General features: G+C 43.3%; 1 protein-coding gene across 9 annotated transcripts in view; it reads right to left on the minus strand.

Moving 5' to 3' along the window:
* Positions 1-4,276: 4,276 nt before the first annotated feature.
* Positions 4,277-17,430, minus strand: part of casz1 (castor zinc finger 1) — a 166,700-nt gene continuing 153,546 nt past the window's right edge. For 7 of the 9 annotated variants that reach the window (XM_071475904.1, XM_071475905.1, XM_071475903.1 and 4 more), the window contains 11 exons: positions 15,125-15,257; positions 14,633-14,696; positions 13,482-13,645; positions 13,037-13,159; positions 12,609-12,929; positions 12,295-12,493; positions 11,297-11,468; positions 9,560-9,708; positions 8,445-8,682; positions 7,255-7,602; positions 4,277-6,479 (listed from right to left, as the gene is read on the minus strand). In XM_071475904.1, coding sequence (XP_071332005.1) covers positions 5,206-6,479; positions 7,255-7,602; positions 8,445-8,682; positions 9,560-9,708; positions 11,297-11,468; positions 12,295-12,493; positions 12,609-12,929; positions 13,037-13,159; positions 13,482-13,645; positions 14,633-14,696; positions 15,125-15,257 — 3,185 coding nt within the window. In that variant the 3' untranslated portion in view covers positions 4,277-5,205. The remainder of the gene's footprint in view (positions 6,480-7,254; positions 7,603-8,444; positions 8,683-9,559; positions 9,709-11,296; positions 11,469-12,294; positions 12,494-12,608; positions 12,930-13,036; positions 13,160-13,481; positions 13,646-14,632; positions 14,697-15,124; positions 15,258-17,430) is intronic. The other 2 variants (XM_071475909.1, XM_071475908.1) reach the window with 1 other exon arrangement.

The following is a 17,430-nucleotide window of genomic DNA, read 5'->3' on the forward strand; positions in this document are numbered from 1 at the left end:
AGATTAACAAATCAGTGAACAGTCTGTTTCAGTGGTGTGTGCCTGGAGGCAGTTGGTGCACAGAGACGTGCACTAAGCTGAACTGTACTGTAGACATCACATCTCACTGAGGTATCTGTCTCAGGCCCTGACACAGAGCACTGGAGCTGCTCCGTCATGTTGGCAGCACATGAACACTGTACAATACGTACAGTCCACACAGACAGACTCCAGCCAATCAGAGCGTGTGTGCCCCGACTGCCTTTGCTGATCTGGGGCAGGTTTTCTATAGATACAACACCTGTATCCCCAAATATGATCACAATATAGTGATAATGAGAACAGACGTAAGCACACACATCAGCTTGGACATGTAATCATGTGTGTACACAAACCTCCATGTTTTGAGTTATCTGGACACATCTTTAGATGAATGTACAGTATTTAGGGAGATCATTTCTCATTACAATGCACATCTTCGTATATCTCAACACTTCCTTTAAAACTGCTATTGGGAATATATTCATGTTTTGCACATTATATGTAGACACTGATAATGTAAAGTGTGCATTTATTTTAGAATGTATGTCATGTGTTTATGATAGTTACCTTGGCACTGATACTTAGCTCATAATCTTATAGCTGTAATGTTTGAACTTTTTTCTTTTAAATTTTGTCTTGGCAGTGACCGGCTGTTCTGGCCGGTATTATTATAGATTCATCTCATCTTATATGATAACTCTGTGGCTTCACAACTGGCACATTTTTCTCTCTTGAGTTTTTCCAGCTCTCACACTCTGACTATTAGTGCAGGATTCGGGAACAGGCAGGCGGCGAGTCCAGGGCGGGCAAATCTCCATAAATCCTTCCACAGTGGCTACACTCTTCAGACTCCACTGTACAATATCTGTCTTCATCTAGGAGTGCACAGGCCCAGCCACCTGCTTTTCCTCTGTTCACCCCCTCCCTCCACGCTTTGTGAACTTAATAAAAGCTGCCATTAAGCAGCGCTTCATCTGTTTGGGCCCTAATCTGCCTTATAGGCATCATGTGACCACATATGCAGTGCACACCTGTCGTATGTGCTCCCAGCCCCAACTGTTGCCTCTCCACGCTGCTCACACTCTCACTCAACCTGTTCCTGGCACATCAACCGACTGCGTGTCAGCCATGGCTGGCACACACGCACCCCCACCACACACACTGTTGTAGACTTGTATACAACTTATATGATTTGGAGGTGTTTTGTGAAGAGGTACGCAGTATGCGTGAGATGCGTTGTACTGCTCTTTGACATTGAAAAACACATCGACACTGAAAACAGGCCTAAAGTCGTTCAGTATGTTTTTATTTCACTGAGTGAAAAGCTCAATCTTTGCATAAGACATGCAGAAACAGAAGAAAAACATAAATATAGCACAATGAAGATGAAAAGCACTGTATCCAAGTGGAAGTAAGCAATAGGACTAGAATGAATAGTAGTGCTGAGGGCAACAAATTCAAGTAGAGACTTTTTAAAAAATTGCTTCATTGTCTACTTCTCATACAAAATGTCTCATGAATCTAGCCAAATTGAACGCTAACGGGAGATGGCTTTTAGTCCAAAAGTGCAATATATTTTACAAAGTCTAAAATGTTGCTCTGTTTATGCCACTACACTGCAGTAAGCAGACCGCTTTCATATTACATTTTTCCAGCAGTGGAAATACATCTCAGTTTATTTCCCCACCACTTTTTTATACCATCCTTTTTACTCTGTTAATTAAAACAGTAAAATGATCTGTTGTTTCAGCAGCAGCCTATGCAGGATTTGGAGGTCGTTTCCGTCTGGTTTTTGTGTAATATAATTTTCATGTTTATTCTCTTTTTTTCTGGTAGATTATATACAGGATGCCAGCTGGCTGACAGATGGTGATGCCTTTACCCGTGTTTTTTTTTTTTTTTTTTATTAAAAAAAACATCACAAGGAGGAGAAGGAGGAAGGACAGGAACAGCTGTAGACGAGGGGACAGACAGAACCAGCACACTGACCACTTAGTGACATGAGGGAGTGGGAGGAAAACCCAGGACATGGCTCAAGGCAAAAAAGAAAAAAAAATTGAAAAAAAAGGAAAAGAAAAATGTGTAAATGTGCCCTGTTAACACTGAACAAGACACAGAGAGCCATCTTGTTAGCAGTAGCAGGCCTCTAACGCTCCCCTAATGGTCCGCAGCTCTGATCTTGTTCTTGCACCAGAAAGTCAAGCGTGAACAATGGGCGACCCCAGCAACAAATATTGTTGATTCCTCTACCTGCATAGATGCAGATGTTTTTTTTTTTGTTTGTTTGTTTTTTTTCGTTTTCTTCAAATTCTGTGACAAAAAAGTGTCCCAGTTGAATTTATAGCAGAACAAAGCAGGGAAGAGACGAACAAGGTCATGAAATATGAATCGAAGCTCTGAGCAGCTGGGACGGAGCCACAGGTCTGTGTTCTTACAGTTGCAGCCTCTCTATCTGTCTCTCTCAGGGGGGAGACACACACACACACTAACACATGCAAATACACACACTTCAGTAGTGTCACCTACAGATAGAAGAAGAGACAGAGATTGCTGCTGTGACCTTTTGCCCTGCTGTCGTCCACCAGCACCTTTCCCCTCATTACCCAGAATATCCTCAGGCTGAAGCACTATCAAGCACTACATGTGCATTATTATAATAATTATAGTTTCTTTATTTTCAACTTTTTACAAATCCTGCTGTTTTACACTGTCTCTCACAAGCACACGCACACACACACACACACACACACACACACGCACACACACACACACACACACACACACACACACACAAACTAAATTCAAGTGCACAGTCTCCCAGCCCCTACAGTTATCTCAGCAAATGATGAGAAAACAAACAAATGTAGTAATGCCTCCGCTTTGCAACAGAGTCCCGGGAGACAGTTCAGTCTGTGAACGAGGCATGCCCACAGCAAAGTAAATATAAACCAAGAATTTCAATTAATGAGGAAAAAAAAACACACACATACACACAGAAAAATGACAATGAATAAAATGCGTCATTAAATAAAACAGAAACATCAATGAATGAATTCAAATCAGTGTATTTTAGTTTGAGCTTCTGACATAGTTTGGAAAAAGAAAAAAATATACTGCAAATATCATAACGGAATCTGCCAATGTTATAGTATCAACAACTTTTTCCAAAAGTCTCGGGTAATTAAAAAAGGTCACGCACACAAGCAAACTATAATGAGGCTATTTGAATTTCTAACTTTTTATTATTCATTTCTCCTTCTTACGGTTTTCTTTTTAAAGGAAGCTGTTCATCAAAGAGCATTTTGTTCATATATAGTTATTTTTTACAGAGGAAAATACTGTACAACCTTTTTTTCTTCTCAAAACAATATCTGGAGGAATATCATTTACACACATTATTATTCCCTATATAATGATCATTTATTTCCAATGCCAAGCTCAGGAGATAATTCATGATTGGTGTGTCCACTCCTCGGTCGTACATATTCGGTCAATATAAACCAGGGTGGCTTTGACAGATTTATAATTTAGCACTACAGTAAGTGAGCATTGCCATGAACTTCTTAAGAATGAATTTAAATCACAGTCCGTATTAGTGTTTCTTGTCAGGGCACTGTTTTTCTGGCGCACCCTTTTTCTTTTTTTTCAAACTGTCCAATCACAGAAGCAAAACAAAACCCAGTCTTAAATAAATCACAGAACAACAGTTCTTTGTCACACTAACATCTATTTGTGCATTAAAGCAAAAGTGAACTAAAACAACATCTTTAAAGCAAAATCCCTGTTAAAAGATATATATCATTTTTTTTTTTCAGACGGTAAAAATGAACCTAAAAAGTGCAATAACACCCTAAAAATTTCTCATTGGAAGGTCACATAAATATTAAATAAAAACCGTTACAACAGGAGCTCAACCACAGCCATAGTGAATGGAAAACAAAATGCTGTTGAGACATTTTCGGTCTGTACATTTTCAACATAGAACACACTCCCTGACGCTTCCTCTGTCGCCCCCCGTGTCGCTGCATCTGAGTGACTCACTCTTTCCTCTGGTCAATCTGAAACCCCCCCCATAACCACCCCCACCCCCGCCCCTCCCTCCACCCCCAGCCCCGACTTGACAGCCGTTAATCACGGCCTCGCCCGCTTACAGATCGATATGCTTCTGGCTAACAACACAACAAAACGACATTGTAATGCAAAGATGCAAATGGTAACAAAAATATTTTTAAATATGCTTATGAGTTATCTATCATCATCATCATCATCATCATCATCATCATCATCATCATCATCATCATGATCGGTATCATTGTGGTCAGCTAATATAAAAGTGCACTATCCACAAACAAACTTGATTCCTCCACAGGGGGTGTAAAATTACAACGGCTGAGCTTGGTTTTTGGTGCTAGTAGAACATTTCTAGCAGAATGTCAGAGAGAACTGTTGAGACTGGCGACCTGCTGGACGCCTAACTGCAGCTGAGACCGACCAAACAATTATTGGTCAATTCCACATGTCATTGAGAACAAAGAAATACACCTGAGAGAGATGGGAACAAGCACAATGTTACCCCTTTCCCTCTGTGTCTAATAATAATAATAATAATTAGAATTAATAATATAATATCAATACAGAAAAAAAGATCAAAGATCAAATGTTTGAACGCATCCTGTTTCCCCTTAGTGATTCACGTCCCTTTTTCTATGTATCCGCGGCCCTGCAGTTCATGTCGTCTGTGCCAGCAACTTCCTTTTGTATATCATCGTTCACACACACACACTTACATATATAGTTATATAGAGAGATTTGTTTTTGTTTTTCTAAGGTTTTTTTTTTCCACACACAAAGAAGTGAAAAAAATAAAAATAAATTAAACTCAAACATGCACGCACACAAAAAGACTCGTGTAGTAAAATGCTTTACATTGCTGCCCCATGTGTAAAACAGGGCCTATTTCTGTGTCTCCGTTCATATTTTTTAATGCATAATTGAATTAATAATGTTGGTCATCTTGTAAACATCATAATAAATCATTTTGGGCCGTCATTTTCTCCACGCTGTTGTTGTTTTTTGTTGTCATCTGAAGTCTCTAAACATGATAAATGAGGCCACTTTCATTTTTGTTTTGTTCATAGTACACAGGGTTTTTCTTCAGTTCATACAGTCACTGTTAGTTTTTTTTCATGGGTCAGCATCTTGCTTTTCCAGTTGGGAAGTATCAGTGTGGTTAACGGAAGCATCAAAACTCTCATCATTGTCTTTTTCTCCGTCAGGCTCCGCCATTGAATCATCATTTGAATCAGTGTTGAGATCCTCCTCTGCCTCTTCCTCTTCCTCCTCCTCTTCTTCTTCCTCCTCCTCTGCATGTGCCTCCTCTTCTGGCGACAGGTCATCTTCAGCCTCTCCAGATGTTCCTGTGGTGTCGTCCTGAGCTGCCGGCAGACCTAGCGGGGGTGTGTTGTTGTGGCTGGACCGCGCTGCATCGTGGTGGATCTTCTTGCTGAGGTCCAGTGAGTCACTGAGACCCAGACCGGCTGCGTTCTTCAGGAAGAACAGGGAGCTGCTGGCGTCTGTGCCCAGGTTGAGGGAGCTGTCCAGGCTGATGGAGGATGGTTGGTATGGGTGGTTATAGTCGGACCCCATGTCAGCTGTTGGGTAGAGCATGGAGGGAGCACTGCTGTTAATGTTGCGGGACAACACATGGAGGCCACCAGGTGAGGAAGTCGAAAGACCCATGGAGACTGGAGGGACCGCTGACACACTTCCTCCCAGGTGGTGCACTACTTCCTGTTTGGGTGACACAGACGGCAGCTCACCCCGCTCCTGCTTCTCATGCTTTCTCTTGTGGGAGTCCATCTGGGACATTCCCACCACTGTGTGCTTACACTCGGGGAAGGTGCAGTGGAAGTGTGAGCACTTGAGCTTATATTTGCAGTCGAGAACCTCACAATCAACACTGGAGCTGAACTGGCAGAAGCCAGCGGCACTGATCACATCTTGCTTGCCGTGGTGCTTGCGGTGGGCCGTCACCTTGGTGCTGTCGGTGCAGCGGAAGCCACAGCGCAGACAGTGGAAGTGGGTGCTGTTGCCTGAAAACTGGCAGTCAGGGAAGTTGCAGCTGAGCGAGGATTTGAAGCGCTTGAAGTCATCCAGGACCAGGTTGTCCACGCGGTCGTGGTGCTGTGCATGCTTGTACATGTGGGTGCGGCCGCAGAACTTGTAGCCACAGTTCTCTCGTGTGCAGTGGTAGTGGGTCACCTTCAGAGAAAACTGGCAACTTAAGTCCTTGCAGTTCTCATAGAGGTCATAGCGCCGGAAGCCCTCCAGCATCATCCCCTCATCCAGCATCTTGCGTGACGATGCAGTCTTGCGGCGCTTGCCAAATGGTGACATGTCCTCAATGATCCAGAAGCGCTTTTTTGCACCGGTGGCTGTGGGAATGGAGATGGTGTTGCCTGAAAAAAAGGAGGGAAGCACATTAAAGAATAATCAGTTGGTTCACAAAGTAAAACCCACAAACTACAAGCAAATTAGACTGGGAGACCCTCCTGGTTGAAACTCTAATATGCGACCTTACTCAGCCCGAAGTGGTTCACAGCTGAGTAAGCACAGAGAGCAACAAATTTTTTATTCCTAACTCCCAGAATGATTAAAGGAGAGGGAAAATGATAGATTGACTTTAGAACATGACACTTTTACAGGGTGTCTCCAGCCTCCAAACAGAGGCGGAGCTGTGGGTCTTAACCGACCCTCTTATCTCCATGTTGTTTTATGAGGGGCACCCACCTTTTGCAACACCCTTGGGTCACTACTAATGATGTGATCCCTGTTCTGCAAGACAGGAAGCAGTGGGCCTCGATAAAACTTAAAGCGTGATTAAAATGCTGCTGATGCAGCCTTGTTAATGTAAGCTAAGCAAGGCCCGGGCTTCATACTACAGGTTCCAAATTTACTGCTCTGTCTCTAAATCCTTGTTATACTAAAAGTGAAAGCACGCACAAAGGTGTAAGTGAAGTAATTATACACATTTGCTCTATTACCAACTCAGTAAGCATGCACCTTTCATCATTTCTACATTAACATTCTCTTTTTGCATGCTGGAAAGCCCCTTTTACTTTCTCAGCTTTCTACAACAGTACTGCAGACAGAGGCTGGATCACACAGTTAATGCTGCACAGGACTCAATTCAGAGTGACAGCTGCAGTGTTGGTTTGCGCCGGGGATAAGTACCTGCAGCATCCTGTACTATAGGGACGTCATTTTTAACCGGAGACGGAGTGGCAATGATGGGGCTGAAAGCTGGTGTGTTGGTTGGCATGACAACACTCCGAGTGGCTCCCAGAGAGGCGCTGAGCAGAGAGTATGACAGACAGGATGGAGAGAGGAGGTATGGGAGTGAGGGGAGAGGATGTCGGAGGAGAGCAGGAGAGAGGGATGGGGCCTGGGACTGGAGACCAGGCTGAGGAGCGGAGACAGGAGGAGGTGGTGGTGGAGGAGGGGAAGAAGGAGGTGCATTTTGGGTAGCGCTAGTGTCAGCAGGGGTGGTAGGAGCAGAAGTGGTGGCGGGGTAGCCTTGTCCTGGAGAGACAGGTTGACCAGAGAGAGTGAAGGACAGACAAGAGGGGGAAAAACACACAGACGGGTACACACACAAGACAAGGGCCAATTCACACACACACGCGCACACATACAAACACACACACACACACACACACACAGAGGGATGGGAGGTAAAAAGGGAAAGATAAAAGATAAGAGAATGATACAAAATGAGGCCCATTCAAGACAAGTAACCCAAACACCAGCCAAAACAACAATGATGAGTGTAGTGGATAATATTGGCAACACATGGAGAAAAGTGAAAATCACAGGCAGGCTCAGACTTAGAAAAAAGCAGAGGAGAAACCATTTATTCAGTAAGTTTGAGGAAAAAGAGCCTGTTTCTCCTTTCCTTTCCTTTCTCCCACAATTCAACCCACTAAAAGTGCTAAAGTAGACATAAAGCCACAGGGATGATCTCTGGCCAAAGGAAAATGTAATAAGCTACATACAGTGCAATAACTCAAACCACTGATGTACAAAATGGATGTTTTATGAGGATGAGCACACAAACTGCAAAAGATTTTGTCCACGAATCATAACAATATAGCAATGTCATCAACCTCATATAATATGACTGATGTTATTGATTAAAGTAAAACTACGAAATCCTGACTTAAGAATGCATGAAATGACAAGTCGCTGGTTTTCTGGGTAAGGTGGATGAGTGTGGACTGAGCGAAGCCTTATGTACAATGCTGAATGTAAGAGCAGAAAACTTGTATTGCACTATTCACCTTTTAGACTAAACTATATTAAAACTCTACATGCTGCCACACCTGTCAGGTCTTTTTTTTTTTTTTTTTTTTACATAGCCTCACCTGCTGGAGAGCCATCGTTGCCTACTGGTGTGCTGGTGCAGCTGCGGTCCTGGTTGGAGGACTCAGAGGAGAGGCCCAAGGGGCTGCCTCCTCCTCCCACGTAGTCCATGTAATCATCAGTCTCATCCATGGCGGTGGAGGAGAAGCTGGAGGTGATACCAGACTGGGTCGATACAGACCCAGACACCATGCCAGACGCATGCTGCATCTCATCTGCCCTCTGGCTGAGTGGCATCCCCTGGAAAATATATCATCTTCGTTAAAGCAACATTTGAAACAAACATCTTTGGATAAAACGTGTCATTAATGCAGGTGTTGGCTCTTGGCTTACAACCAGGCATTTCTCACGACAACAAAAGCATTGTGAAAGAATGAAACTTGCACTTCTGTCATCATATGAAAACTTCAAAATGAAAAAAAGAACAAACAGAACGAGAAAATCCACATATTTAAATCCACGTATGGTACAGGATGTACCGTAGGGTTAAGTTGGGGAATCGAGTACACTTCAGTGTGAAAAATTTCATCAGTAGAAAGTCATGAGTGATTTATCAGTGACTGGTATGACAGGATACATGCAGTACTCGACATAGAACATGCACGATAAAAAAAAAACAAAAAAACAACCAAATTAGGTATACTCATATTGACTTTGGATACTACTGAATAATAGACAGACCTCATTATTTTTTAGCTTAAATAAACAAAATTAAATATCTAAACTTAGTAATGCAAAAATTTTCGAGAAAATCTGTTCTTGAAAATGTCTGAACTCTGCCTGTTGAAAGGAGAGCTTTTTTTTTTATCATCTTCTCGGAGCAGAAACCACACCAGATGTATATATTTTAAAATTTGGGTGAAAAACACGTGTTCCTTTTAAAACTTCTGGGTGTTTTTTTGTGAAAACATACAAAAATCTAAATTGATTAACTCAAAAAAAGGCAACAAGTCCATACGCTATCTAATCTGTCAGTTAAAGGGTGTGTGAGGGACTTTGTTGGAATACATGTCAATAAACTATTCAACACCTGTTTTCGTTCACTGAGGTGCTCAGCCCATATTTTCAGTTAATTACCCTTTTCAGAATGGTGTGTGTCACATGCAACCGTTTGTACCTGGGATGGGACTCTGTCAAAGTTCTTCCCCAGCATCCGCCTCATGTGTTTGCGTGCGTGTGAGGTCATCTGGTGCTTGAGCAGGAAGGAGAACTGGCAACCCTCGCGGATGCAGTGGAAATGGCTGTTGACCTGGTTATACTTACAACCTGCACAAAGAAAACAGTAACAGTTGTAAACTCTCCGCTTGCAGATTAATTTGTCTTGGGCTCATTGTGAGGCGTCTGAGCACAGCTACGGTGGTAAATGCAATATTATCAGTGTGACGGTGTTTTGATTAGATCAAACATGAAGTGAAATATTTTTAGGTTTTTTTAATTTCATGATATAGCTCCGACAAAAGAGGGATCGGGTTTCAAAGTGTTTGGAAGTGCACATGTAGGAGGAATATTAGATCACTCCGGTGTCACACTGAGCAAGTCAAGGCTTCTGTGCACTAAACCTGTGGAGCTCTTTTATTACACTGACATGCTTTATTCAATTAGGAATTTACATAAATAAATTCTCATTTTCTGTGGGCCAATAATGCACACACCCCTGCAAACCAAAGTAAATATACAATTATTACCATATTAAATTCATTTTTCAAAGTATCTCCATTGTCATTTTTCCTTTTGTTCTCAATTGTACTGCTGTCTGCTTCATACTCTTCTGTTCTTTTCTCATGTTTTAACTGGTCTAAGTCTAATTGCTTTATGATTTCAAATTAAATGAATGTTCTGTTTTGTGCCTGTTAATCAAATACCATTATATAAAAGCAGGCAGAAATAATTGAAAGAGTAACATGCTGGGCAGGTGCTAGCATGTCAGTAACCATGGCACCCAGTTTAAGAGCACAACATGTCTGTGTCATCAAATAGCTTTCGCACACACAACGTTTTAAACACGCAAAGTTGAGCAAATAACAGTAACCCCCCTGACATGAAGAGCCTTTTGTGAGACAGAAGCCAGGTAACATCATCAGCTGTGTTCAGTTTAATGTTGCTGCCATGGATACTGGCAACCCATCAATTCTTTATGACTGGAGTGCTAGCGATGGTAATCCTTTCTGTTTTTCCCCCAGCCCGAACAATACAGTTGGCAGATCAGGCTGGGGACAAAAAACAGCTGTTTAGGGCCTGTTTTTGTTTGCTTTGTTTCTGCGATCTGAAAAGCTTGTGTAACCGCCTGAAAAAAACAGATCACTTTTAATTCATTTCTGTGCGATGGCAGCGGTGGCTGTGAGGCGCAGCTTCAGAACACAAACAGGCTAAACCAGACAAGCCGGATAATTAACAAACACAAACCTAATTGCTCATTTCTGACAGGGGCAAAAGGAAGAAGAAAACAACCTGGATGTGATTGCCCCCTTTGACGTTATTGCTCATATAGTACAGGCAAGACTACCTTTGGGACTTGAGGTGCCATTGTGAATATGCAAAACACACCAACAAAACCTATGAGGCAGACCTGTTTCATGCCTCTTAAACCACTCAAACAGCACGACACTGTTTGCCAACACTGGTCTCTCTCCCTTTGTATACATAGAGAATATCCTCTTGCAACAGCCTCCAAAAATCAATCTACATCTTTCTCAATTTAACACCTTTAATCCACACATCTCTCCTTGCAAAATATTATGAAAAGCTAGAGTGTTTGTGCTGTCATGGAGGGAACAAGAGGCAAAGACAAAAAGGCAAAAAACAGAGACGGCAGGCCAAAACTTATACATCAAATCAGAAGGATTTTTTTTCTTACCCAGCCTTCCACACTCCTCCCTCTTGGTGAAATACTTGAAACCATTGGCGGCACGGCGCTCTGCCTTCTCGTGCTTCTTGATGTGCCATGGCAGCTTGGTGGTGATGTTAGTGACAAAGAAGCAGCCAGGCCGCAGACAGTGATAGTGGCCCCTCATTCTGAACTCGCAGTGCTACAGTGGAGACACACAATTTTCAATTTCATGAGTCAAATGTGATGAAGGTTTGCAAAGTCAAAAGAGAGGATTAATATGATTTGATCTTTAAAGTGAACACTACACACAGTTTCTCCAAAGACAAAATCAACACCTCACAGTCCTTTCCTCTCTGGTCATTTGGAACATCCCACATTTCTAAGTATAATTACCTTTTTTTCCCAGACTTCCCACAAACACCCCTCCTTTCTAACATGTCTGTACACCACCATCTGTCTGTGAGGCCCAGATCCCAAAGGACTGGGCCAAATAAGATCTGCTCAGTTCAGGAGATGGAGACTAAGGGGAGAAGGAAGGGAGGAGGAGGAGGAGGAGGAGGAGGAGGAGGGGGAGGGGGAGGGGGGACTTTTTGTGAGAGGGGTGATTTTCGACACATTAATGAATTCATTTAAACGGTTTTCCAAATACGGGCTCATGAGAGCAGGCAGGGGCTGCCATTTAGGTTTCATTTGCGAAGCATTCCCCTGATTTTTGCCCTATTCCAGACAGCCTTGTTTACTGTGCAAGTGACAATGATTTATTGGGTAATATCAGCTAAATTGGCCTTTTCTGAGAGGAGAATGCGGCAGTCAAAATGACATCATTGACATATAAACAGGCATTACTGGGGTGAGTCGACTGTCTTTTTCAGCAGAGATGGAAGACGGGGAGCAGCAGTTGTGAAAGCCTTGAGTCAAATAAGCTCAAATACTGGTCTAATAGATAGCATACTTCATGCTTAGAAATCTCTGGGAGATGACAGTAGGTGATTCAGCTCCTGGCTGAGTTATCAAGTCCTACTCACCTGGTTGGGACAGAGACACTGGAGAGAGTAGTAGGAAAACTGATCACGGATGTTGATTAGGTTGTTGTTGGGGTTGATGTGGTCCAAACAGTGGGACTCGGCCTTGCCAGAGGTCTTGCACACATACTTGCAATTCCCAAACAAGCAGTGGAAGTGGAACTTGTTCGAGTACTTACAGTCAGTAGCCAAACAGGGATCACTGCATGAATGCAAATGGAAAATACAGTTCAATCACAGCTCGGCAAAAAGAGGAAAAAAGAGCAACATATTGTACCGTATATTGTCATGCAATAAGATACAAAGCTTTCTCATACTTTTCCTGGAACTGCAGGAAACCTGGTTTAACTTGTGGCTTAGCATTCTCCAAAGAGGTGGTGGCCAGGGGGGAGTTAGCTGGCAGGTTGGGCATTGAGGCCGACATCTGAGGGATGCTGCCGGTCAGCTGCTTCCAGGCAAGCAGGGATGAAGAAGGTGAGCTGTAGCCACCAGAAGAGGTGAGGTGTGCCACATCCATGGAGGGATTGTTGGCCATAGAGACCGGGGCAGCCGGCTGCAGAGGGGCTCCCTCACCAGACTCCTTGCCCTCACCGAACTGAGGCTCTGACTTCACTTTCAAGGTGGCTCGGAGGTGGAAGCTAGACAACAAGACGGAGGCTCGTTTTTATGTTGATCAATAAAGCTGAAAACTAAAATGTGGAAAGTAAGGGTATATTTTCCGATCATGAACCAGTGTGACACTCACTTAGCATGTTTTATGGCCCCATCCACAGTGCTGAAGAGTGCACCACAGTCCTCGACCAGGCAGTGAAAGTGCACTTTCTGAAGGAAGTCACACTGAGCCTCACAGAAGTCATCTGTGTCAAACCTTGAGATTGACAGATAATGAAGGCTGTAAATTCACTGCCCTCTCACAACAAATACTAAGAGCAAAAGTGGTTAAACCCTCGTCTGACAGTAAATGCTTGTACGTCTGTTTAACTGTAAGTCATTTCAAATTCCTGCAAAACCGGATTCTTTATGTTTTGGGGGGTTTCCAGTCGTACTGTATGTGAGGAATAGTACTTACAGAAAAAATCTTTGAGGTATTGTATTTTCAAACACTGAGTGTTTTCTCACTATCACAATGAATGAGTTAAGTCTAACTGAATCCAACTTCAGTGTTGTTGCACTTCCCGCATGTTTTATACCTGCGGAGGTATGTCCTCCAGATCTCACTGGGTTTTTCCAGCAGGGGCTTCTTCAGCACTCTGTTCAGATACTGTGCTGCCTCTGAGGTGTCGCTGCCCTGCCCTGACTCCAGCTCTGTCTTCAGGTTCATGGCGTTGAAGAGGGCCGGGTTCACCTGTGACATCTAAAAAAAACACACAGCACACGCAGCCCCAGCCGCTGGGTTAGCGTGACATACGTAAGCTGGGCACCTGCATATGTTAGTGAGAGTGTGAGAGTTAACACACACACAAATGATTTGGCAAAGCAAAAAAGCGCAGCCAGATTTACAAACATCCAGGCTTTTGCTTGAGTGCAGGCCAAGCGTGTTTGCCAAGCGTCCTCTGGGAGCAACTGTTAACCCTTTTATGTGATGCGGTGGCTTGAATCAAACCCCTAAAAACTGACATGACATGAGGAGCTGTTGGACATCGGATCTTTAAGCTCCTCCACAGTTCAATAAGTGCTGTGAGGAGAGCAGCTCTGAAGTTAACCGCTCCCACTGAGAGGCTGGACAAGACGTGACAAGACATGTGTGTGTGGAGGGGAAGCTTGAGGGGGGAGGGGGTCTTGACCAGTTAGTGAGAGAAAAATAACGGAGGCTGATCTGTCATTACATCATCAATGTAATGGAAAACACCTGTCACATTTGTATCAGTCAGATAAGATATATGATTAAGACACTGTCCATTTTAATCTTCATGACAAAAAAAAAAAAAATACACATTTAAATTTCCATACGCTAACATTTAGACTTAAAAAATGAGGGCAGCGCCTTCTTGTTTTTTTTCTTCCATGACTTTTTAATCAAATAATTTACAAACTCTATAAATAAATGTAGAGCGAGGCGGGGGAAGAAAACAGCATAAAGGAGGAGAAAAAATGGACGACGAGTTCAAAACAGCTCATCAAAAAACAAACATCTCTATATATCTGGCATGGCACCCAGCTACTGCTTCATTATATTAATTTGTGAGAGGTGCAGTGAAAATTACACCGTATGAAAAATGGCTGGAAAATTTAAATGATACAAACTCATCTTATTAGCGGTGAAACATTAAAAAACAAACAGGCCCCTCCGTGTCCCGCTAATTTGTCTTGGGATGAAAGGCGTTTGATGGATGGATCTTACCTTATTCATAAGCGAGGATAAAAGAGATGTATTCCCTGGTACAGGGTGTCCGTTTGATTCATTACTGGAACAAGGAAAATGAACAATGTTTAGTCAAGATTTGCATGAGAACAGTAAATATTACTATTTATCACACAAGGTGTGCCTGTATAATAAAGAAGAAAAATGCTGTCTTCTTAAGAAATAAGATCTACTGTGAGTTGGAGGGAAGATTGGAGTTGAAGGCTTATGTAAACATCCTTCTCACACAAAAATAGAGAAATATGTTGTGGATTTTATAATTGTATGCACATGTATATAAATGAGATATTTTTGATAAATAATTTTGAATATAACCATGGCTCTGGCTGCCAAGAATCTACAAATCATCTATCAATCAGAGAAACCTTATTTCATTGTTGATTTATTTTGTGAATATATTAGTGGAATTTACAACAAGAATTAACAATCTCCATATAACTTTAACCCTCGATGCACCATACAGCTGTGTACCTGTGGTCTTTCTTGCTCAGGTCCAGGCTATGCTCCTGCGTGGAGTCTTGGGAGGCCCCAGAGTTGCCGTCCACTGGCTCCTGCTTCACTTGAACCAGATTGAACTGGCTGGCTGAAGCCGGATGCCCATTCCCTGAGGATCAAGCCAGAGACGCAGAGGAGAGAAGGGACAACAAAGTTATTGTTGGTCAGCATTATTACCCCATGATGAGATCCAATCTGACTTCTGTCCTGGCCCGAGAAGAATACTCCGAGTGATAATTATGGCGAAATTATGTCAGGCCGTCAAGCCTTTTAAATGGTGATTGAGAGGCGGGAGATATGAGGGAAAAAGACTCCTTTTTCTGCAGCACTTGTCACAACTCATTTGCCAGGCTGCCTCTTAACTGGTCATTAAGTGAGATGCTAATGCTGAGGGAAAGTGGCAGTCTCAGATTGGCCACCCCCCTCCCTTCCCACCTTCCCGGGCTCATCGTTGGCCTGACAACGGACGGCAGCCAATGCCACTGAGCATACCCACAAGGAACAGGGGTGCTATGTCGGTCAGATTGGAGCTGACAGCCAATCAGATTGGTTCAAATAGCGTGACCTCTCGATCACATTCTTCTCCGAATAGGTATTCAGTTGATGCTGTGAGCGAGGACAGGAGCACTGAAATGAAATAAATAAAGACCAGGGAACGACATTGCGTAAAAATGCTGACAGGAAGTTGACTCTGCCCCACCCCCGATCCCCAAGGGATTGAAATATTAATTTGTCCTGGGGCTACACAGAGAAAGCTGGGCTTTTGGTAGACAATAAGTGGTGTTTTATTAAAAAAAAAAATGTGAGCAGGAGGGGTGAGGACCCCGCTGTAGCATCTAAGACACTGCAAGTCTGGAGAGCACCAGCGGCCGTGATTGGTTTGGTGAGGAATCTGTTGTTTAGGAATCGGGGCTGGTGCTGAGGGATTGTGACAGGCAAGGTCATGGGCAACCAAGTGTATGCCCTTGGCCCTCAGTCTGGTGAGGCCCCTCTCCTTTTTCTGGCTGGGGAGAAAACAAGACCAGCCTACGTAAGGGGGAAACCGAGAAGAGTTCCCCCGATACAAGATGACCCAGAGACATATCAGGCAGAATAGGAGTGGAAAAGCCAGTCTTGGGCCTTGTCAGCTGAAAGCTAGGAGATGGGGAAGTGTCAGTGTCAGTGTCAGTTCAGTTTGACAATGGCTGAGGTTGGAGGGGCTGGGGGTGGGGCTGGGGTGGGGCTAAAGGAAAACAGCAGTCAAACAATTTTGTATCTGGTTTGAGGTCACTGAATGTTTACCGAGTCTCCATACAGCGCTCCCTCCCTCCCCCCAACTCGTTATGAGTACACCCAAAATTAACTAGCCAGACAGATCCTGCCTTGTCATTGACAATTACATCAACTCTCAGACCAAATGAGAGCACATTATATCAAAAGCAGCCACTCGCTATATGATCCGCACATGATCGCCGGGCAGAGAAAAGCATCTATATGAGAGGAGCAGTTGGCTGTTTAAGGTGGATTAAAGTGCAAAAGTCTCTTACTCTGTTGCACATCATGAAGTTATTTTTTCTATCCACTTCCCAAGGAGGGAGAACAAATGAGTTTGACTCAAAGCAGCTTCTTTCTGGAAATTATCCAGGAATAATGTACCACCATGTAATTACTCCGGATAAGATACAGAGCTTGTGAAAGATCATTTGTACTGTGTGTCTAATTAGTAAACCCTTCAGATGCTTGAATCTCTGGGAAAAACACTTAGGGGTAAATTAGAGTGGAACATTAATAAAAAAAATACTGAGAAAATGCCGAAAGCAGAAACAGGAAAAATGTACAATTCACATTCGAGGCGAAGTTTCACAACCGCATAAAAAAATAAACACTGTGAAAAATAGCCACAAACACTGTGACTTTTCTCACACCTTTTGACAGAGAAGCACAAACCACTTCCTCCTCATTTTAGCCCCAAATGTCCTGTTCACACATTTTATGAAGCAAATATGAGAAACAAAACCACAGCTACCCCTCCATCCTGTATGTGCACTGAACGTTTATGATAAAATATGTGATTAGGGTAGGAGAGCTTATCTTAAACCAGCTCTGCTATCCAGCAAAAAGATCTACGCTGCAGCCGTTCAGTCAGCCAGTGAGAGGGGTGGTGAATGCACCATCTGTGGAGGCCCGTCCCTCAGTGGGGGCCTTCCCAGTGTTCAGACTACCTGCTGGAAGCCCAGAGGTGGAGCTCATGCTGACAGCCTGGGCTCAGCTCGCCTCCCCAGAGCAGCTGCCCCAGCTCTCTC

The sequence above is a fragment of the Trachinotus anak genome, unplaced genomic scaffold (genome assembly GCF_046630095.1).
Source record: "Trachinotus anak isolate AG129_WGS33_773 ecotype Australia unplaced genomic scaffold, CSIRO_AGI_Tana_v1 ptg000004l, whole genome shotgun sequence".
Lineage (NCBI taxonomy): Eukaryota > Metazoa > Chordata > Actinopteri > Carangiformes > Carangidae > Trachinotus > Trachinotus anak.